Genomic DNA, 23975 nt, shown 5'->3' with positions numbered 1-23975 from the left:
ATCAGAGGAGAGTACTTTAAAGCTTGATATTTTTCAATACCATTAGCATGGTTTTTTACCAATCAATTGACTGGCTTCTTTGTGCCACTACATAATGTGTGCAGTTAAATATAAGTATACAAGCAAGACCGGCGGTTTCGAATCTTACGATTCTCATCAGCTGCTATGTGGTGGGATGGATTAGTTCATGGGAGTTTCGACGACTTATCCCATTTTGTCCTTGTGAATATTACGTCTGGGCCGCCTGTGATGACCTGAGTCATACTTCGATGCTCTTTTTGCGTAACGTGTTATCAGTGACATTCTGTGGAGAAGTTGTTTTGAAAGTTATGGACCGAAAAACACTCGTTAAGCGCAGTTGAAGTTATAAGGTGCGTATAACTGTGTATATATAAACACTTGGAGAGTTTGCCAGACACGAGTTCACAAATCTTTGATTGGAAATCTTGCCAGACACTCTTTCTCTCTCTTTGACCGGAATAAGAGTCAGCCCCAAACAAGCAAGACGAGTGAACAACGGCTAGCTTATCACTAGCTGAACTATGGACGATTACAGAAATTTCGCCGACATTCAAATTCTGTGCTGACTTATTCCCTGCTCACAGATGTCCTTCCGCTATAAAGTGTAAAATAAGACTAGAATGCGCAAGCGTGAATTGATCAAACGCCCTTTTAATTTCTAAGGCTTACTTTCCGGCAAATAAAATGAAAACTTGCAACTGAATGTAAAAAAGGGAAAACACGCCTGGAAATCATTGCTCGAAATTGGTCCAACTTTTGCGGTAGTTTCGAAAACGAAGCACTCGAAAACGAAGACCGAAGCACGAAGCACCCAAATCTCGAAAACGAAGCACCCAAAACTCGAAATCACTGTAGGTTGAAGAACTACAACTTTAAGTCTTGCATGAGGCAAGCCGAACCAGGCGGAGGCATGCAACGGATGCGTCCGCACCTCCAATTGTCCATAAATCCGTCCCAAGGTTTTATTTTAAGCCTGCGCACTGTTTAACTGAAAATTCTAGATAGGAAGTCCTGTATTATTAGTCTCGCGATACTTGTCACATCTTATCTTACATGTATCTTAATATGCATTTTTTCGGTAGATATACATGTTTATCACGACATATTGGGTATCTATGACACTGCGTAATACCTAGATATTTTTCCCCAGATCAGATCCAGGCAGAATTTGTTCTCGGCTAATAGCCTGGGACCAAGCGCTTCCTCTTTCGCATTTTCGAAAGTTGCGAGCTATTGCAATTTGAATCGCTTGGTCACTGGCTGAAATATCCGGGTAAAATTTCACTGTGAAAAAAGATGTCACGTTTACGAGAAACGAGAAACGAGAAACTATGTTCAGTAATTTGGCCATTGTAATACACTTTGATCACGTCCAAAACAGGAAATCGTCACTTTTTAAAATTTAGTCAGGGCGGCGTTAATGCATTTGCAACACCTCGGCAGTTCTACTTGAATAGTTTTGAACCGCATTCTATCCCTTATCGTGCTTGATTCCTGCTGTACTAGCATGGTGACTTGACAAGGGACTGTCTCATGTTTCTAAAGAGCAGACAGGTTTCGAGTTTTGGGTGCTTGGTTTTCGACATTTGCGTGCTTCGTGCTTCAGTATTCGTTTTCGAGTGTACTACCGAAGTTTTGCAGGGGCCGCGAGGAACCTGGGAACCGTAAATAGAAAATTTCAAGATGGCGGCCCAAAGTGAACAAGACGTGTAACATAAAAACGGGCCTTAGGACGGCAAAAGTCACAATTTCAAAGGGATATTTGAAATGTACACAAGTTAAGAGATTTAGACCGAACATTTAATGAGCTTGGAAAGGTATCAGAGGCCGTGGTGAAAGGAAAATTTGGACCGCTTCGGCATTGGCAGAAGATTGAAATCACTAGCCTGTATCCAGTGTTAGAACGAATAATGGTGCATGCAAAAATGGCATAAATCGACGTCTTACTGCAACAATGAGTAAGCTCCATTCTTGGAAGGTCCGCTTTGACATTCCAATGCCTTAAGAAGTTGTCGACCTCTTGCACAAAGGTATTATAATTATTATGATTATGTCAAGAGAGTTGATACATTTTTCTACCTAATCGCTCTTCTCTTGGAGCCTCCGGATTCTCTTTTTTAATGAATACAGTTCCACCTTTTTTGATAAATATTCATCACGAAGGATAGCCTTCTGTTTTGACAATTCACCGAGTGGAAATCGACGTTTCTGCGAGCATGTATTTTTCCTCCTCGGGGATTTTCTCTTACAGGCCATGTATTTCCGATTCTAAGGATAGACTGTGTGACAATTGACTTTCAATAGAGAAAAATACACAATTTTAGGAACAAAATTTCAAACAGATAAGCTTCAATCTTTGAAAGATATACCGACAAAAACAAAAGATACGTACCTTTTCTAGGGAACCATGGTTTCATTTTTTGAGAAACCGCGCAACATAACTGAAATAATTTTTTCAAAAAAGCCATCTACAGACAGAATTTTCTCCCAGCGAACTTGTCAGAAGTACCTTCTTTACTGGCATTAAATAGGTTTCAAAATATTCTCCTCCAAGTCAAACAGGCTTATTGTTCGAGCATTTCAGATTTGACGACTTTTCATTGTTTACTAGTTACCAGTCTACCTCAAATGGGGCAAAGCCTGACCGATATTTCCTCTTCGCAGGGAAAGCAAAATGGCCACACAAGATTTTCGGGAAGAGGACTGGGGAAAGTCGGACATTTGATTTGGCCTGTTATTATTTCCAAGCCTGAAGAGAAATAGCGCAAAATTCAACTTCTAATTAAATCTTTCCTTATGGTTTAGATTAAGCTATTCTCGAAACTGAGATTGTTTTGATCAAAGCTGTGTAAATCAAACTGAAACTGTGCATGGAACCTTGCGTTCCTATATTTATCTTACCTATTGTAGGGAATATGTATGAAAATCTTCATTATGAATCGGTATATTTCAAAGCGCAACAGAACGAGCAAGAATACTATTGACCGACAATATTCAAAGCGGGGGTGGCTGTAGTGTCAACTATTACTAGTATTACAGGTGAAGCATGAACCAAATCGCTTTCATTGGATGAAGGCTGCGCAGTCTTCCCTTTGTAGTGATATTACTACCTTGCAAAGAAACAAAGGCCATGTCAGCTGTTGTTTATTCTTGTGTTTCCAAATGTCTCACCTTCAGTAGTGCGTGCCTATGATCATGACCACACAAACAAAGAAGTCTTTAAAGGCCAGTAAAATAATATTTTTTTCCATTAACTACAACAATAAGCATGTCATTTAAATGGGATCAAATCTTACGATGCTTTCACAACTGGGGTCAAGCAACAACCTCCTGTAAATACGTCTGCACTTCGCAGGCTAGAGATTTTAGAGCATGCTTGTGTTGTCACGGTTACGTGGGTCAAGGAAAACAGTTTCGAGCTAATATGTTATCATTTGCTAAGTCGATAAGTAAACTTTTACTCATTTATTCATTTCTCTAGTGAAGCGCATATGCTTGGATTATTTGGATAGATAGATAGATAGATAGACACACAGACACACAGACACACAGACACACAGACACACAGACACACAGACAGACAGACAGACATATTCTGTTTATTTCACCCACTTGCAGCAATAACTGAATTGTTGGGGAAGGTCGCTGTCACATACAATTAACCATTTACATTCATTCACTGAAATTTATAAGTTACAAAGTCATTAATTCTCCTGGTATGACCTTGTTGATGTCTTGGAAGTTGGACCCTTATACTGTAATGAGACTCAATAGTGGCAGGGGAGGGGATGATTTTCTTAAGGGGGGACATTTCGCATGCAGTAGCCATAAACCGCTTACAAGCTCCTACTCTCCTGTCACTAAGAGACTCCAGGCCGGCCAAGAACAAGGCCTCCGTATAGTCTACCCGGCCAAATATTATTTTGAGAGCTTTCTGCAGTACAGACTCAATTAACTCATCCAGATAATATTAGGTTAATATTATTAGGTTAATAACTTTAGTCAAGTGATTTTTAGTTATTTTAAAGTTCGCAGCACCAGCTAATGGCTTACCTCACAACCAAGTGGTTTTCAATTATGTATTGTTATTTTTGACAGCCATCGTTATTCCTACTAGACTTGAAACAATAGCTCGCTGGTCTTAAGTAGGCTACGTTTCTACCAGACTTTTTCAAACTCGTAGGGATAGTGGTTCTTGTCCATGTATTATATGTTACGTGAAACTCGTTATGCTACTTTCAATTAACCCTGTAACATAAAGAAACAATTAAGGAACTCTAAAAAGCTCATTGGAGCTCACCATGAAGATACACATCTTTTTTATGGTAAGATAATGTACATGTATGGTGCATGCTGGTTGGCACTAAAACAATTAATTATCCAATATGACTTTCAGCCTTGGAGGATAACACCCTCTTCGAAATACATAATTCTTCAGATCATACTCAGCATCATCCAAAAATTGCTAAGTACACGGCAACTTGAAATCCTAGTGACAACCCTAGTGAAGTAATAAATGATTGTCTATGGAAGTGAAAGTGACTGTTGTTAGTGATCCACCACTTTCATGCAGAGACTTTGAGGTGGAATTTGTTTCAGTAATAGTAATAATATTTTACATTTATGTAGTGCAAACCTCTATATGAATATATTCGGTTGCACTTTACAATATTGTTATATTAAATTTATGTGAAAAGGTGACTAAAGCATAAAAAACTATTAAAAACTTCCAACCTGTACACTATAAAAGCCAACAATTAAAAAAAAATCTATTTAAAAGCTAAATTAAAAAAATGAGTTTTAACAGCACTCTTAAAAGTGTCCAATGTCCTTATGCTGCAAATTGCCGAAGGTAATGCATTCCAGAGATAAGACGCAGCTGACTGGAATGCACGATCACCAAGAGTTTGACAGGTCTCAATGCCAAGTAACTCGAGGAATATAGACTCATTTGACCTTGGAGAGTACCTGGATTGATTGATAGTAATTAAATCAATTAATGGTAGTAACATCACTACCACAAAAGATTGCAAGAACCTCAAAGACAAGAGGGCATACGTATATGTAATATATACTCCTGTGCGTTACTACATAGACTCTTCTCATATGACCAGCTGATACTTTATGAATAGAAATGGACTTATCTTAAGCCAGTCCCTTTCACATGAGAAATCCCTTGTTCGAAAAACGTCAACTTATCTTTTAAATTGATTTCATAAGCCAATTTTAACCTTTTAGCACTTACATAATGAATTAATTAATTGATTTAGTTAACTAAAGAGGGCCGCACTGAACCGCCATGGCAAGCTGGGCTCCCTCTTTAAATAATAATGTTTTTAGGGACTTGTCAGTAATTAGCAGGGGGGAAGAGGGGTGGAAACAGAGGGAGGGTCACAACTTTTTGAGACTGCAGAAAAGGGAGGGGTCATGAAAAATGGGCCGTTAAAATGGGGAGGGTCATGCAAATATGTGTCCGTGATCATGTAGAGGTTCACCCACAGAAGAAAAAAGAAGTTCTTTATTTTGTAAAAAAAAAAAAACGTAGGAGAAATAGGAGAGTCGAGTGATCAGCTGTCAGAATCAGAGTTGGACTCTTAATGCTGGCTTCTAAAATGTATGTATTTGGCATTACAAAGAACAGATTAGAAATATATTATGAGCTTTCATATCAGTGACTCACCTTAGTGTATTGTAAGAACTAGATTTTATCATTTATACAAGAGGGGGAGGGTCATGATATTTTAGGCCAAGGTCAAGGGGAGGGTTAGCAAATTTCACTCTCATTGCAGGGATGGGTCACCTCATTTCCGAACCCAAATTTAAAATTCCTATCTCCCCCCCCCCCCATCCCCCCCTGCTAATTTCTGACAAGTCCCTTATTATTACTACTACTTGTATTATTATTGTCGTCATCATCATCATTATCATTATCATAATCATTATTATTATCATTACCAATCAGATATTGTCATCATTATCAGACAGATATTGTCAATATTTATGCGAAGGGACTATAGTGCTATTGTTTTCACCCTCACCTGTGATCTTGAATGTATTACTTTAATAACACTGACATTGTGTGTATAGCAGCTTTTATTTCTTATAATGCTCTCTTGTTGATAGACTTTGCATAAAAAGGTTGATTCTATCCATGAAAAAAAATTGGCCCCTATAAGGGTTGAATGTCTCATTTCAAGGGCTCTACTTCCTCAGACAAATTAAATAGTTTTTTTTGTTTGTTTGTTTGTTTGGTTTTGGTTTGGTTTCTAGTTTTTGTAACTAGTTTTTTTCTCCTTAGATTTTACCAGCTTTGAGGTCATTTTGCATATTTGCTGGCATAGGTATGTTAAACAAAATCAGGTTTTCAACCTTGTGAATACTTAGTTCCTCTTTGAACCATTTGTATTGCATAACTGTCATTTATTTCTTAACTCTCCTCCCAGGAATTTTAGCAGACTTTGCCATCCAAACCACCCTGTTTACAGCATTCTTGGCTTTAGATGCCCGAAGGTACAATCTTGAATCAGTTACAGTTACTCTTTATTTCGCTTTCATTAGGTGCAGGTTCATGAGGCTGATTGAGCTGATATTTCATGTACAAATTGACCTCAGTGGAACTAGCCTGCGAAAGCATCCGTTTCTCCTCGCTCTTCGCCGCTGGGGACGTTTCACGCGGAGGAACGTCTGCGACTCAGCAACAGAAATTCCATACTGATGACGTAAAATCTGTCCGGAATCCGATCAGAAGCGCTGATTGGTCGACGAAGTAGTTACATTGTTTTAGCTATTGTTTACGAATGACAGACAAAAGACAAAAGGCCACAAAGGTCAAATGTAAACGCGAAGAATCTCTAACAAAACAGTCAATATTTGTGGAAGATAGTCTTTTCTAGACGAAGCATTTGAGTTTCGCTGGAGATCGTTGGTAGATAAACACAACAATTTACCAAAATCGACCATAACACTCGTAAAAAGAGACAAATATTTGGAACCCCATGACTACCGGATTTATTATGTAAACATTGATTTGCGTCATCAGTATGGAATTTCTGTCGCTGAGTCGCAGACGTTCCTCCGTGCGAAACGTCCCAGCGGCGAAGAGCGAGGAGAAATGGATGTTTTCGCAGGCTACAGTGGAACCCTTTCATATGACCACCTAAATATTGCGATTCCTTTTTTGGTTTGAAAAAGAGTCCAGTCATTTCCTTTTTGTGCAATGTGTGTCCCAGAAAATGTCTATACCCTCTATGGAGGGCAACAGAAATTCCAGGGGAGGGGGTCCAGGGGGAGGAAACTTCCGAGGGGGTGGGGGTTGGCCTCTAGGGTTCTTTTTCCGGGGCTCCGAATAAGATTGGTAAGTTATCAAAAGCTAACAGTTGCTCCGTTGAGCAAGCTATCAGTTATTTTGCTGTGAACGGTCTTTAAAACAAAAATTACTCTTTTCACCGATGATCTATTATTTACGGTGGGCTGAATGTTTTTTTCACGGTTTAGGCCACAGATAGTTGTCATCGGTTCATAAATAAACTTCTGGTTATCTACCCGTGGCTGTATTACACAATATATTGTGGTATTCACCGCAATGTGGTCGTGTTGTAAGCCTTCTTGTAACATGAATGGAAAAAATTAAAGTCCATTCGATGTCTAGTTTGAATGTAGCTGGTTCTCATTTGTGTCGGGTAAGGCATCGGCTAAAAGTTTCTCATTAACTGAACGTTAATTATTAACTAAGAAAGACATTTAGAAGGCAAAATCGAGATAATTAGAAACTGTATCTACATATGTACAAATATTTTTCTCTCTTTATCGCAGAAACAATTATCTTTCGTATAATAGTCTAGTGCAACGTTATTATTTTTGACGTAAATATCTTGTCCAGGGGGTGCCTACCCAATTTGAAAATTACTGAAATTCCTGCGGTGGGAGGGGGGGGGGGTCTGACAAGCACTCCCTGGAATGCAAATGGAATGCATAAAGTTGTCCTTCTTGTAGTGCTAACTGTATTCGCCGTAGCTTTCTGATTACTCAGTTTCTTACAATAAAGCTTTGGGTAAGAATACCCTTTAAGATAGAAGATAGTCCGTTGGCACAACTCTTCCTCTACATGTATTTGTGCGTCAACTTTCACAAATGTGTTAGCGTAGCATTTTAAGGTTAAATTTTACCAGCATTTTGTGCAGCTAGTTATATGGTCACGATTGACTTCAAACTTGCAGATATAAAAGTAGAGAGCTCTGCGGCTTATTCGTTGAAGTTAGGGAAAAATCTGTCGTGGGATTTCGGACTTATTTACAATTTTTAAATTTACATCATCATCATCATCATCAATCTTTATTTATAGACGAAATCGTATCACTTTTACATGGTCTTCCTAGGCATCGTGTGTAAAATTATACTAAAATATTTTAAGAAACTACTTGACTATAAAAGTTAAAAATACGGGACATATTATAATAAGAGTTACAATGAGTCATAGTGTATTAAGATAATCTTTCCCATGAAATGAAGTTTTGAAAACATTTAAACTAGGCAGGTTTCTAATCTCTGAGGGAATCCTGTTCCACAGAAAAGGATGCTCTTTAGTGTAGGCTCCCTTTTGCAGACTCAGCTCTGGGTCTGGAGACATAATAATTTAACTCCGAATTTCTAAAATTGTGTGAATGTACATTTGAGGTGTTGGTAAAGATCCGCCTTAGACGGGGAAAGATCATTATGGATTTTATACATTGTCACAGCCAACTGTTTAAGTCTTACATATTCTAACCTTTCCCAGCCAAGCTCATCCAACAAAACACTTGAGCGAACCTCATAGTTAGAAAAGGTGAGAATTCTAGCAGCCCTATTCTAATTAAAATATGGCATTACCAGTGCATTGTACATATTTACTCTAGTACAAATGGTATAAAATGACTTACACGCTTTAAGATAGCAAGACCAGCGGAGTTTTCTTTGAAATGGTCTTACTGTGTAAGTTCAAAGATTCATCAATTTGAACTCCAAGAAATTTTTGTTTAATTACTCTTTTTAACAGTGTATTATTAACTTTGACTGTGAAATCACTATTTATTTGAGATAACTTAAATTGACTCCCTATAAGCATGTATTTAGTCTTCTTAACATTCAAGGTTAATTTGTTTGCTGACAGCCATGACTGAATTAAATTTATATCATAAGTCATTTTTTGTTCGAGGACACATGGGTCTTCTGCAGGTGAGGAAGGGGTAGTATCGTCTGCATACATTCTGGGTTTTGAAAACTAATTACATAAAGGGAGATCATTAATATAAATAGTAAATATGAGAGGGCCTAAAATAGAGCGCTGTGGAATACCACATGTTATATTACAGAAATCAGATTGAGCTCCATCAATAAACGTTTGTTGCTTTCGGTCAGATAGATAGGACCAGAACCAGTTAAGAGATTGAGAACTGACCCCATAGAGTTTAAGCTTTCCCAGAAGGATAGCATGATCCATGGTGTCAAAGGCTTTTTTCAAGTCCAGGAATATCACACCATTTAAGAGATTGTTGTCAATATTCCATAGCGATTCATTCGTTCCCTCAAGTAAAGTTGTTTCAGTAGAAAACATAGGTCTGAAGCCAGATTGTGATTCAGTTAACTAGTTATTATCATTTAGATATTCATATAGTTGGTTAAAAGCATCTCTTTCAATTACCGTAAAATTCCGAAAATAAGCCCTGGGGCTTATATTTTTCAAAGGCCCTTAACGAGGGGCTTATTTTTGGAGGGGCTTATGTACGGAGGGAAATTTGCGTTTCAAAATCGATTGGGCTGGCCTTATTCTTGGAAGGAAATTTACCGTCTTTCTTTGTTTTACCTTGTATTTGAGGGCAATTTCCAAGTACAAGCCCCCGGGGGGGCTTATATTTGGACGGGCGTTTTAACGGAGGGCTTTTTGCATTACGAGTTTGGGGGGCTTATATTTGGAGGGGCTTAATTTCGGCATTTTACGGTAATTTACTCACTACAGGCAGAACTGAGATAGGTCTGTAGTTGTTAGGATCAGTCTTGAGGTCCTCTTTAAATATTGGCGAAACTCTAGCTCGTTTCCAAGCATTTGGAAATATTCCAGTGGTAATTGAGAGATTTATTATAAAAGTTAAACTACAAGTAACTATGGGAGATGCTTCTTTCAGGAGACGTGCTAAGATGTTATCAAGACCACTGGCTTTATTACTCGGTATTTTCTGCATTAAATTGAAGACCTCCTGGCATGATACTTCCACCAACCGAAAAATTTGTTCTGCGGATGTATTTTGAATTTCAGAGGCTAAGGAAGGTCCTGTTTTGGAGAAATGTGTGTTGAGTATATTACTGATTTCGATGGGGTCAGTAGACATATTGCTTACGATTAGATAAATAGCTTTGGAACCATGCATGGGGAAGTCCTCGGATAACTTTTTTATTTTATTTTCCTCATAGAATATGGTGGCAGGTTGGATCAAAGGCCTTTAAAAAATCTTAAAACAAAATACCGCATGTTGAAATCTAATAAAGTACAGGTGAAATTGTAAATTAGCGTTGCAATTTCGCGCCAAATTACTGAAGGAGTAATTCGTCACCCATGATATTATTCCCTAATTTCACTCGTCACCATTTGATTACACATACTAATTAGTATGAGTAATGAAAAGGCGACGAGTGGAATTAGGGAATATTTTCACGCGCGTTTTTTAGGCTCGAGCAATTATTAGGATTTGGACAAAACACGCGTGAAATTATTACCTAATTTCACGAGTCGAGTATACCATTTGATTACCTATTAATATCATGGGTGACGAATTACGTTAGCAATCGTGAATTTTTGACATGTTTGTCCTGGAACGTATCGATCGAGACTAGAACTCCACCATGCCCCTGTTAGAACAGTGAAAATACGACCCAAACCAAATCCATTTATCACGGAGGACATAAGGGATCTGATGAAAGAAAGGGATTGTCTGCACTAAAGAGCGCGTAAGACTGGGACCAAGGAGGATTGGAAAGTTTTCAGGGAGCTGGGAAATAGGGTGAAAGTAGCGTTACGAGAGGCAGAACGGGAATACTATAACCAGGAAATTCGTGAAAACAAGAACAATTTGGGGCAATTTGGAAAACCATTCGTGGCGCTCTTCCAAACAAGACAGGTCGCGCGAGCTTCACCAAAGACACAGATACACTTGCTAATGAAGTCAATCACTTTTTTATATCTGTGGGAGAGAAGGCAGTTCGTGACTCTGCAGAGCTTGCCAGGTTGCACGGCTTATCAAACCTTTCCATCCCTTTTAATCTTTGTCCATCACGTACTTCTGACGAGCTGTTGGAATTTTAGAGCAGTAACAAGTGATGACGTTCGAAAGGTGATTATGGATTTACCTTCGAATGAAGCCCTAGGATATGACAGAATTCCCTTCTTTGTGATCAGGGACTGTTTGCCCCACGTACTACCAACCTTAACCGCGCTAGTAAACCTTTCGTTTGCCAGCTCCGCTTTCCCTAGGGCCTTGAAGAAATCAGTGGTGGTGCCGCACCTTAAGGATGGAGATCGTGAGGTTCCTAATAACAACCGTCCGATCTTGTTGCTTCCCGTACTTTCCAAAGTGACCAAGAAGATTGCTTTGAATCAACCTTAATGACTTCCTGACTCAACAAGGCAACCTCACATGCCATCAGAGCGGAAATCGCAAATACCACTCTACCGAAACCCTGAGTCTGCTCGTTACTGGTCATATTTTCAAAGCAATGGACAAAGAAGGAGATAACGGGTATGGTCCTGATCGATCTAAGCAAGGCATTTGATAGCATCTGTCACAGGACACTCCTTCTTAAGTTGCAAGGGCTTGGTGTGTCAAGTAAAGCGTTGAAGTGGTTTGAGAGCTACCTTACCGACCGTATGCAGTCAACACGACTAGGAACATCTCGCCCTGAGGAGCTAATCGTTACACATGACGTACCTCAGGGGTCCATTTTAGGGCCACTCCTGTTCAGTCCCTACATGAATGACTTACCCTCCGTTGTCAAATTTTCATGTGTCGAGTCATATGTCGATGATACCAAGGTTTACCTTTCGTTCTCATCCAAGGACATTGACTCCTGCCTGACTAAAATCACCGAAAATCTTCGTCTCATTGCTGCCTGGTGCTGTACTAATAAGCTGCTCATCAATCCTAATAAAACCAAACTTATTTTGTTTGGAATGCGATAGCTATTAAGTAAAATTCCGGATGTCAGAGTTCCTTTTCTTGGCCAAAACCTAGCTCTCGTATCCTTAGTCAAAGATCTGGGTATCATACTAGACTTGAACCTTACATTTAATGAACATGTAAATACATTGACTGCGTCCCTTATCTCTACTCTGTGTCAGATAAGCAAAGTTAGGCATCTATTTTTCAAATCTGTACTCTTCACCATTTTGAGTTGCTTGGTTTTTAGTAAGCTCTTTTATTGTTCTACAGTATGGTCTGGCACTTTTTAGCAGAACGTTCATAAACTGCACCTTGTACAAAATTTTGCTGCTCGCGTTTTAACTAATACCAGGAAGTTCGACCATATCTCACCAGTCCTGCGGGAACTGGGTTGGTTCTCCATTAAACATCTGCTGTTAGTACGTGATACACACACACTATACTTTATCATTTTGCCATCTCCACCCGCAAATAGCAAACGCTAGACGAGGCGGGCGGAGAGGAAAGGTTACAGCAGTCATAACAGATAATATAATAATTGTAAAGTAACTAAATAAACTATGTGGATAAATAAGAATTACTGAAAAAGAAGCTAAAGTTACGAAATATATAGTCTTATAGAATGATATTACAATCAAATTTACTACTAACAGAACCTATCGATTATTAGTACATTGAGTCAAGGATGCAGAATTTGCCATTTTTTGTAGGAGAATGGGCACTTCAACATAATCGTCCTCTGCTTCCATTATCGAGAGCAAAAAGTCATGAAAATTTTTTTTAAAAGCTCCTTTGGAGAGTGGACGAAATTCGTTAGGAATTGCGTTCTAAAGTTTAGCTCCAAACCTGGTAAAAGAATCTTGATTTAGATTCAGTCTTGAAGTTTGGACATAATAATTTCTAGACGAAGAAAACCTGGTCTCATGCTTGTGCTTTGAATTAGCTTTAGTGAAGAAATCACAGATATTAGACGGAGCATTCATGCAGGAAACGTCAAACATTATAGAAGATACTTTGTGATGCCACACAGTTGTACAAAATAGTGAATGGACTTGCGCCCTCCTACCTAAATTGCTACATTAGTAAAAGAACAGGCATCCATAGTTATAATACCAGATTCAGGAAAAATCTAGACGTTCCCATGTGCAGGACAGCCTCTGCAGAACGTTCCTTTCACTATCGATCTATTAACACTTGGAACTCGCTAAGCGCAAGCACAACAAATAGTAAAACGCTCGCTAGCTTTAAGCGTGGTGCAAAATTGGAACTGTCACACCGAGAACTAGGTGACTGATTGCATGACTAAAACAGTTTTTATATGTCATAATTAGAGTATTTGAAGTCAGTAATAAGCATATGTATATGTATATAGTATATACGATACATTATCGTAGCTATTTTTTAATTTAATTTAATTCTTATTATTTCCATTTATTAGTAATAATTAGATTTGTAAATTAGTCTTTTTCCATTTTGTAAATGAAATCGGAAGAGCCACATAGTGGAGATTTAATAAAGATACTGTACTGTACTGTACTCTCTCAAATGTTTAGACCTTAAATTTGGCTTAATTTCAGAATTTTCAAAATTTTTAGACAAAATACCTGTTAGAATCCTTCTTGACACTGAGACGTACGCAAGGTTGCCATGGCAATTTTGTAATTTCACATGTGAAATTACAAATTAGTATAGGTAAAAGCATGATTTGTAGTGATGTTAGGCATAAATACCACGAGTGATATTTCGAAATTGTTATATGTAATTTCACGAGCCGTTAGGCGAGTGAAATTTGAGACAATTCTGAAATATCAGGAGTGGTATTTATGCCAAATATCACGTCCAAAACGTGGTCATATTAACGGGGTTGCACTGTACTTATTTGATTATCTGTAGGCGGGAGAAGAGGCGCGATGGCTGCTGTTGTTGCTTCAGGCTAAGTGATGGTTACTCAGAATCAGATTGTGGCAAGAGAGATCTCCTACAGAAGCTGATGGATAAGTATTTTGGAAGAGCCTTGCTGACTCTTCCGGGAAAGGTAAAGTTAAGAGCGGAAATTTTGATCAGTAAGATAAGTGAATTACTGGTGTTTTCCAGCTACATTGGCTTGAACACGGGCGATTCCAGCGAATACTTAGCGAGCACCTTTTAGCAAAATCACACAGATATTTTTATATATAACTACTGGTGAGTTCCACAGTGCTAAATCCAGGATAGTGCTCAACAATTATGGAGTGGTAATAACAAAGCTTTTCTACTCAGTTTTGTTTCATATGGACTTTAATACAATACTGTTTCGTAGGCCAACGAAGCGTTGACCCACTCATCAGTTAAATTCCATATACACCGAAGTATCGTTAGAGTTTATATATATACATCAGCAACATGATCTAAGCCGTTACAATATTCGAACGTAAAACAATACATGCATGTATACTTATGATTGGTCCTCAAGGATGCGATTGAATTTAAGGAGGAACTTCCGCTTGTGCCTACAAGTTGATATAAGTTCGTTACGCTTGTTAAGCGTTGCCTCGACCGGTTTAAATGGAATATAGAATTTCTCGGTATTACACAGGTTACATCGTTTGGTAAGATTGGTATAAGATTTCGCCTAGGTCAGAATTTTCCAGGAGATCGTGAAGTCTTTCTTTTGATCTTTTAGCTGCCATATGTGTATTCTTAGTTCTGTATTATTTCTCTCCGCAAAAATTTTGAACCTCCCAGATATATAAACATATATGGCGTGATCTGTCAATATGGTAACGTGTAATTTACCCATTGGCAAATATTGTTTTCCTTTGATATAAGAATGCATACATGATGATGCAGTTACAGGCAGGTGTCAATTTCTCCTGTTTAAAGACTTCTTGCACTTAAAAGTGAATGTATATATTTATATTTATATATTTCTGGGGGGGGGGGGGGGTTCAAAATTTTTGCAAACGCGCTGTTCGTCAAGATTAGGGGACGTAGTCTCCGGTGTGATGGTTTCATAGGGGGAGGGATTTTTACGGGCCCGCAGTAATTATCCATGCTGGTGCGGTGACCCTCCCAAGTATTTGCGAATCTAATAAAGTAACATAGAATAAATTAAAACTATATTCGACTCTAAGGATTTAGGAGAAGGCTGGCAGGGGTGACCTTTGGTTCCCATTTTAGGGATCCATATTTTCATCTTTAACAGAGATATCTGTTGAAAGAGAGTTATCTGTATCGCAAATAAAATATAGAAGTATGTGTAGTTTTCTTACATCGTTGAATAATAATAATGATAATAACAATAATTAATTACTTACATTGCGCCTTTTAACATGCAATGATCAAAGGCGAATTACTTCATGAATTCTAAAAATATTATGAAATTTTTAAAGAAAATAAAATTTAAAATACTAAGAATTAAAAGCTTTAAAAAGATATGTTTTAGTAGGGATTAAAACTGTCGAACTGTTTTGGATTTCCTTAACGAGATGGGTAATGCATTCCACAATGTGGGAGCAGCAACAGAAAAACATCTGTCTCCGAAAGAGGTCAACATCTTCTCACGAGGGAAATCTAGTCGTAATCCATCATTTTATCGTAGCTGATAGGCAGATTGATTCCTTACTGAAATTAAATTACTTATATACTGGGGTTACTGACCAAGCAAAGATTTAAAAACGATTAAAAGTATCATCAAAGACATACGAAATCTCACTTGCAGCCAGTGAAGTTCATAGAGTACAGGGGTATTAACATGGCTGAACGTAGACGAAAAAGTATTAAGCCTTCAGCGTTCTGGACTCTTTGCAGCTTGGAGATCTCAGTGTCTGGAAGTCCGTACAGTAGACTGTTACAAAAATCCAGTCGGCTTGTAATAAAAGCATGCACCAAAGTTAGCAGATTTTTCTGGTCTAAACAATTCCTGATACGACGGATAAGAAAATTATGCTTGCGCTATAGAGTTTACGAATTTGAGCGCGCGTCATGATAAGGATTTCTATGGAGAAAATGAACGCTTGAAGATACATATTAACTAGGAGTAATCGGAGCTTAGGAGAGTGCGTTCGATATGTTTGTTAGGCATACAGGTAGCAGTTGAGGCGGAAGGGTGGTTGCGATATAGATAAATATGATTATGGCATATTTTGAACGTAAGGGTTGCGTACAGCGAAACCTCTATTTAAACTGTGCATCATTATAAGAATGTTTTCAAAAGATACAGTATGGTTCGGTGTCAAGTGCTTTAAATCGGAGGAGATATTGGCCAGAGTGGGTCGGGCTTGTAAATGGAACATTTTGTTTTACTGCCGCGAGTTACAGGGCGCAGTTGCTCAAAGGCCGATTAGTGCTTAACCCGGGATTGTTTTTCTTTCTTCAAAAACATTTCTTCGGATAATTTTCTCTGTTATTTTTAAGAGCATCCAATCATCAACTTGTTGACAAAATGAATTACATTGAATTTACTGTTTTAAAAGCTTTCACATCTGAATTCAAACTTTGCACTAAACCTGTCAAAGTCTTTAATGGTAAGTGTGTGCGGTTCACGTCAATAACTTTTCCAGTAATTTGGTCGAGCGCGTTGATTTCAGTGACTTGAGAGTGGCGTTACTGTGGGCTGGTTTATAAGTTTTTCCTAATAAATACGGCATAGAGTTAAAGTGTTCGTTTGTCCGGTGCCGAAAATATCACAAGTCATGATCAAATGGCGCCGCCGAGCTTCACATCTCGGTAGATTTACTTCGTGGCACAACGGCTGCTGAGCTACATAACTCGGTAGATTTACTTTGTGACACAACGGCCGCCGAGCTACACAACTCGGTAAATTTACTTTGTGGTATAACGGCCGCCGAACTAAACCCGGTTTGATGCATGCACCAGGAGTCGCAGACATTTTCCAAAGACAGTGACGAACCATGCTGAAAAATATGAAAGCTTAATCCAAAGTAAAATTTAACAGCAAATTTCTGAAAGATGAACGCTTTAGACGATTCAGCAAACACATATCGATGTACGCTTTACGAAGGTTCAGCAAAATTTTTAAAAGATGAACGCCAAGGACACAAGAATCACCACATGAGTTAGCGCGTCAAAGTGAGGCAAAACTTAAGCAAGCGCCTCAAAGCGAGGCAAATGTGTGTTTTTGACGACGACGACGAAAATGCAATCTCGAAAAAACCTCCCTTATTAATTGCACAGGACACCCAATAATGCACAGAACACTCAACACAAATTAGGGGTTGCGTTCTGGTACCTCGAACGCAATTAATTAATCCATATAAAGTGTACGGAGGAGTGCTTTCCATGCATTACCTAACCGGATTGTGAAAGATTTTGCTTTGGAGTTAGCCCCCCTCGTTTGTGACATTTACAACCAGTCTCTAAGGGAGGGGTACATACCAGCTCTTCTGAAATCGTCTATTGTTGCACCTATCCCTAAGGTGTCTCCACCCGCTCTTATTGAACAAGATCTAAGACCTATATCTCTCACCTGTACTTTGGCAAAAGTTATGGAGGGCTTTACCTGTTCCAGACTCCTGCCCCAGCTGGAAGGTAAGATCGACCCTTGTCAGTTCTCCCGCAAGGGGCATTCTACGACAGATGCCCTTATATATGCATATTAATTTCCTACGCAACTCTAATTGTCTTATTAACCCGATAATAATTGGCGGCAATGTCATCAAGCGTGCCAATACCTATAGGATCTTAGGAGTTATTATGGACAATGACCTGAAGTGGAACGGTCATGTTGATTACATTGCAGAAGAAAGCTTGTAAGAAGTTATACTCCCTTAGAGTTCTCCGTACAGCCAGGGTGAGCCAACCCGACATCTTGAGGATATACCTTAGCACAGTCCAGCCAGTTTTAGAGTATGCTGTACCAGTCTGGCAGAACATCCCTGCTTATCTGTCCGAAGCCATAGAGCGAGTGCAAAAAAGGGCGCTTAACATAATCCACCCCGAGGCAGAGTCATATGCTCATGCCTTACAGTAAGGTAAACTAGATAGGTTAGATGATAGAAGAGTACTCTTATGCTACAAATATATGGCGAAAATGAAGTCCCCCAGCCACCCTCTGCATCACCTACTTCCCAGCCCACTTCTGGACGCGCCTAACTACACCTTAAGGCAGAAAACACAAAAAGTATTATCTTTTCCGGAACATGCAGGTCTGTAGGACAAAGAGAGTGGAGGACTTCTTTACATTTAAATTTTTTAAGTGATTCAATTGTTATTTTCATTGTTATAACGGTAAATTACTATTACTTTAGATAATAGTTGCCTTATGATTGTAAAATGTACTCGATAATTCAGTTCTTTTTACTGCAAGAGAGTTTTAATAAACTATTCTATATTCTCAAATGGGAACAAATTAAAGAGGGGAATGGAGTATTACGAAACGTGGTTAGGGAATTTAACCCTCTGTCTTTTGTTTTTTTCTATTTCCTGCTTCCTGCCGCCCCACTATCTCAACACCTGGAACAGGCAACTAAAGCGGATGTAGAAAATAAACATTTATCAAAGTGTTCCCTGAGCAAGGAGATCCTGCGACAACTTTTGCTGTGTTAATAACGTGCGCATAGTTTTGTGAGCCTGTTTCAACAGAGCTATAGTAGTGTACAAAATCAGCGAGCTGACATATTAGGATTTAAGGTAGAAAACAGTCGGATCGTTTGGTTAATCTCAGGAACTTTTGTTTGGCATATATGTTTTAGGAGTGTGTGAACAGGGGCAGGGCGGGATTAATGTCAACAGTTGGTATCTTTGTTTGAAAGCTCTTTATTGTTTGAGTTTGCCTCTAGCTTCTACACATTTTTTTTTTCTCCTTTGGCAGATTACAGTCATGATCGTTACTGGCGTATTGGTTGGTTTTAATTTATATGGAGCAATAATGCTGAGGCAGTATTTTGATCAAGTATGGTTTTTGCCACCCAATTCAATGGGTTACAAATACACAGTAACAAGCTCCAAGGTATCTTTAACACCAGTATTGCTTTTGTTTCTAGTCATATAATCAAACAGGAGAAATAGTGTGTTACCTGATTTTCAAACTCCTAGCTGAGGTAGTATATCACACACCAGAAGCAGTGGTTTGTCTAATATCCAAACACTGAGAAGAGATATCGAAACACAAGAAAGAATGTATGTTTTATCGATTCTCGAACGCTGAAAAGAGCAACCGAGGTTTTCTGTAATGTTTATTAGTTCATGACCACGATTTACGTGAAAAGTGTGATGAACTGGTCAATTCTCGGCCTTTCACGTGACGTCACCAAAATTCAACCCAAGAAACTATCCATTATTCTGAGTTTATACTTTCATGACGTATTTCTTGTGTAAACAAATTTTCGGTTCGAATAAGGGTTCTTCGTTTTGCGACAGAGGACTCTTGAATTTCCAGGCTCTTGCGTGACGCGGCATTCAGCTGGTGGCCGGGAAAGCTATTATGTGGGTTAAAAACGTTACCGATTTTTTGAGTTTTTGCTATTTAAACATTCTTTGTCTCAGCATTGATATTACTTTAATCTTTATGAGTTCCTCAAGAGAGGAATTCACGCATTAGTAGAAAAACTCAAAAACAGATGATTCTGTTGGTTTCCGGCGGCCATATTTTTGCCCTCAAAGCGGCACCAACATGGCGTCTAAACACAAAGCTTTCTAAATTTAATTTGGGCAAAACGCTTTTCCGAATATCTCGTATATGACAATTCGCTCAGACCTGATTCTTGCCCAGGCTCTTTGTATTTTTATCTTCTTTCATTTCCCAGATTCCGGATTTCTGTATTGAATGGTTTGCATTTTTTTTCGATGGATTGACAGTGAAGACAGAGAATACTCTGTAAATACTCGTTCTTCACGGAATTACCATTCGTACTAAACTTACTAACTTATTGTAAATCCAGTGCTAAAGATGGTATTTACATGACGTCAAAGCGCCCATTCGGTGTATAGTTAGTTGCAGCACTTTAAGGATGTTGTGTTAATCTTACTTTTTCAGTTTTTCCCACTTGATGGCGCTCCGTTAACCATCTACACAGGTAAAAATATATATAATTCCCAACTCGATTCCTGTTTAACACTTTTAAAAGACGGTAACCCGTTGATTATTTCTGGTGCCATCTCTCACCCAATTTTTTTTTTCGTCTTTCATACTCTACCGATCTTGAAAATACGTTTCATTTTATTGCCACTGCTACGAGGTCATTGTTTCTTTTGCTTTCTTTTCACTTTCAATACAGCGGCAATTTTCCCCCAACAGCTCAAACTCTCATTTGACATCTAGCACGTGACATCTAGCATCAAATTAACTATTTCCGTGTAGAGGCCCCCATGCGGGCAACATCGCAAAATCTACGAAGTCAGAGGGTAACTGTGTATACTGTTAACCGCGAATGTTACCTGCTTCTTAAAATTGTGTATGTAGGAGTTTTTCCTTGAGCTATGTAACAAAACACTTGAAGGAGCTATGACACGCTATTTGCTATCTTTTCAAAAAGTTAAAACTTGTTTTCACAGCAATTGAATTCCAAAAATATTGGTCCTGTTTTGTTATTTAAGACTATAGTTAGGCATTGAAACTGTTTTCCGTCATGTGTTGCTAGGAATGGCAAGGAGGGACATGGATTGAAACCAAATTTTTTTCACGTTTTATTGGCCTGCCAGCAAAAATCACCAAAAAAATTAATATGGCCATTGCTGCTGTTACTACAACAACTACTACTACTACTACTACTACCACTACCACTACCACTACCACTACCACTACCACTACCACTACCACTACCACTACCACTACCACTACCACTACCACTACCACTACCACTACCACTACCACTACCACTACCACTACCACTACCACTTACACTGATCTTCCACTCTGAGTTCCTCCCTAATTGACTTATTAGTTGTGTGCTCCGTCCATTACATTTTTAAAATTTTTCTGTAGCACTTCATTTCAAAAGCGTTTTATATTCTTGTTAAATTTGTTTTTCCAAGTGTCCTCGTCTAACAGCCATATATGGCTATGGGGAAAACGCATGTTCTAAGAATTGTTAGTTTTGTTTGAGGATCTTGACCATTCCACAAGAATTTCAACTTCGACAGCTTATTGTTTGTTGCCATAGCAAGCCTCCTCATGCCTTATTTCCTCCAACCCATCTCCATCTCTGCAGATATTGTAGATCCCAGATAAACATATTTGGGAACCCATTCCAAGATTTCGCCGTTTATTTTTATTTCTATTTCTCGATCTTCCTCGATTTCCCTTTGTTTTGCCATTGCTACCTAGTGAAAATTGTTTGATATCTTTTTCAACCCTACAGGAGCATTTTGTGAATGGGTAAAGGTACTAAATTTTTACTTTAGCACACAAAAGTTATAAATCAACAATAGGCTTGTGACATATAGCCTTATAATCACTGGTCCCTCGGAAAACTAGTTAAATTTATTACAACCAACAGTTCTTCTGGCCTCAGGACCAGCCATGAAGTGTTTAATATGTGTGTTTGTGTTTTTTTTTGTTTTTTATACAGGAAATTTCGATTACTTTGGAAACCAAGAGAAACTTCATCTGCTTCATGATGTTGTTGTCAAAGATGAGTCTGTGATCGCTAGCTCATTAAATAGTTGGTACGAGGAGTACATTAACTGGGCCAGCAAAAACCAACCTGGGCAGTATTTTAACAAGAGTTCCACACAATGTAAGTAACTTCCATTTAACAGCGGTATTGGAGGGCTCGGAAATAAAAAGGTTTTCCAGTTTGCCCCATGCAGCTCTCACATTTTGCTTGCCGGGACCATTGCAACAGACTGTAGATCGTTTATTATTAGAGACGTTTCGACTCAAAGACGAGGACGACTAAGAGGTCTAGATTTAACTGAATTTTTTTCCTTTCTTTTTTTTTTTGTTTTGTTTTTGTATTTATTTGTGTTTTTGGTGTTGCTGTTTTTTTTTTTGCTTACTCTAAAATGCCCGCGCGAAAAGAGAGACAGGGAGGCGCCGGCAAGACTCCGCAAGGGACGGGACGAAGCAGTCCAAGACGTGCAGCTTGCCTTGTTCTTGGCGAACATTTAACCAGATTACCTCGAGACAGCCAATGGAATTGAAGTTTGTCTCTTAATCCTAAGAAGATCATATGTTTAAAAACATCTATCGAGCGGTTTCAAATTATTCGCTCGTTTGTTAAAGTAGACCAAAATATTTACAAAAACGCTAACAACCGCACCTCAATGCATGGTAATCAAACTACTATGAGGCGAAATTGCGTTTCAAAAGCGCCTCGTTTTCTATAGATAACGGCCAAACATCAAGATTGTCCAGTTTTTGCTGTATTTCTACCACAAACATTTCGTCCCAAAATATCTCGAAAATGCTCTGGTATGTTTAGCTTAAACGTCACGAACATTGGGGGAGGTGTTGGAGAAATTCGTTCCCGCGAGTGCCGAGAGGTACGGCCGCGAGTAAATTAGATAACGACGCCTTTAAGTTGCTATGACGACGTCGATTACAACATAACATTACGCGTAACAAATTTTTTCATCTTTTTCTGATAAAGTTGTGGTAATCCTTATTCTATGTATTTGTTAATGGCGACGTACTTTTAATGCTCAAACTTTGGGGTTGTGCGCCGTTAAATATCCAATCGAGCGACCGTACGAAAAACTATCCCGCAAAAACGCCAAAAAAAGAAAAAAGATCTCCCATCGAGCTAAAATTCTTACTGCAAGACATCATTATGAATTTAGTTCGATTAAAGTAGCTGGCTTTGAAAAGAATTCGTGCCCAAACCACATTGCCGAACCTGACCAGCACACCCCTTTGCGAAATTATTGGTCAGCCCTTAAATAAATCTAATGTAGGAAAGGCCGTTTTCAATTTACGATGTTCTTCGGTGGCGGCCAATTTACAGGTTAATATTTCTAGAGTCGACCTTTTTGTCTAAGGGGAAATCAGTCTATACACAAAAATATCAAATATTACCTCTGGGGACAGACTTAAGGCAGTAAATAACGTTTCATTTCCCCCTATCCCCCTATGTTCCATCGGCTTCTGACTTTGCATTCAAAGTCAAACCAGACAAAAAGACAACAATATATACACAAGCTCACCTGAGATCCAGATTCCAAAAGGAATTATATTGGTCGTGGAGCGTGACCAAGCTAACAGCAAATCCCTAGAAATTTATGTTGGAAAGTTTTTGACGTAAGTCAAGCCCACGGAACTTCAATTAAGATATATAGTGGATTATATATATGGTTGCAGCCTCTTATTTGTTTACTTTTACGCCAAGACAAAGGCAAGGTACATGTCTGGGACTTCCTTTCCCTCCTATAACCTGTATCTCACTTCCACTACCCCTAGAGTCTGTAAGGACGGGCGGCGGACGTTCACTGCATCGATAGGTTTCCAGTTTTTGTAGCAGTGGAGGCTCTGCGGACCTCGCGCGCGCGGACTCTCCGCTTTAAATAAACAGTAAAACAGAAGAGCACTGTATAGCAGCTTTATTTGAATTGCTAAGAACAACTTGGTAAGCACAATTAACAGTAACGGAGTAAATTATTGCTCTCCTGTATCTTAAAAGTGAATGATCACACTAAAGAATTCTTTCCAAACTCAAATGTTAAACAGCGACGCAAAGCCTGTACAGTATGACAGCAATGTAAGGCTCAGAAGCTGTCATACGTGCGCACTATATTTTATCCACAGACTCAAATTTTAGAATCACCTTGTACGTTCATTCGAAATCCATGCAAAGACTCAAAAGTTAGAACCACCCTGTACAGCATGATAAA

General features: G+C 38.8%; 1 protein-coding gene across 2 annotated transcripts in view; it reads left to right on the top strand.

Annotated features, from left to right (window-relative positions):
* The window catches only part of LOC140921226 (patched domain-containing protein 3-like), a 91957-nt gene that overhangs the window by 51896 nt on the left and 16086 nt on the right, over positions 1–23975 (top strand). For both annotated transcript variants that reach the window (XM_073371205.1, XM_073371203.1), the window contains exons 11-16: positions 6320–6362; positions 6465–6531; positions 14100–14241; positions 19018–19155; positions 20182–20221; positions 21716–21883. In XM_073371205.1, the coding sequence (XP_073227306.1) occupies positions 6320–6362; positions 6465–6531; positions 14100–14241; positions 19018–19155; positions 20182–20221; positions 21716–21883 (598 nt within the window). The remainder of the gene's footprint in view (positions 1–6319; positions 6363–6464; positions 6532–14099; positions 14242–19017; positions 19156–20181; positions 20222–21715; positions 21884–23975) is intronic.

The sequence above is a fragment of the Porites lutea genome, chromosome 12 (assembly GCF_958299795.1).
Source record: "Porites lutea chromosome 12, jaPorLute2.1, whole genome shotgun sequence".
NCBI classification, from domain to species: Eukaryota; Metazoa; Cnidaria; class Anthozoa; order Scleractinia; family Poritidae; genus Porites; species Porites lutea.
Note: the sequence above shows the minus strand (reverse complement) of the source record. Positions and strands in the feature narration are given on the sequence as shown.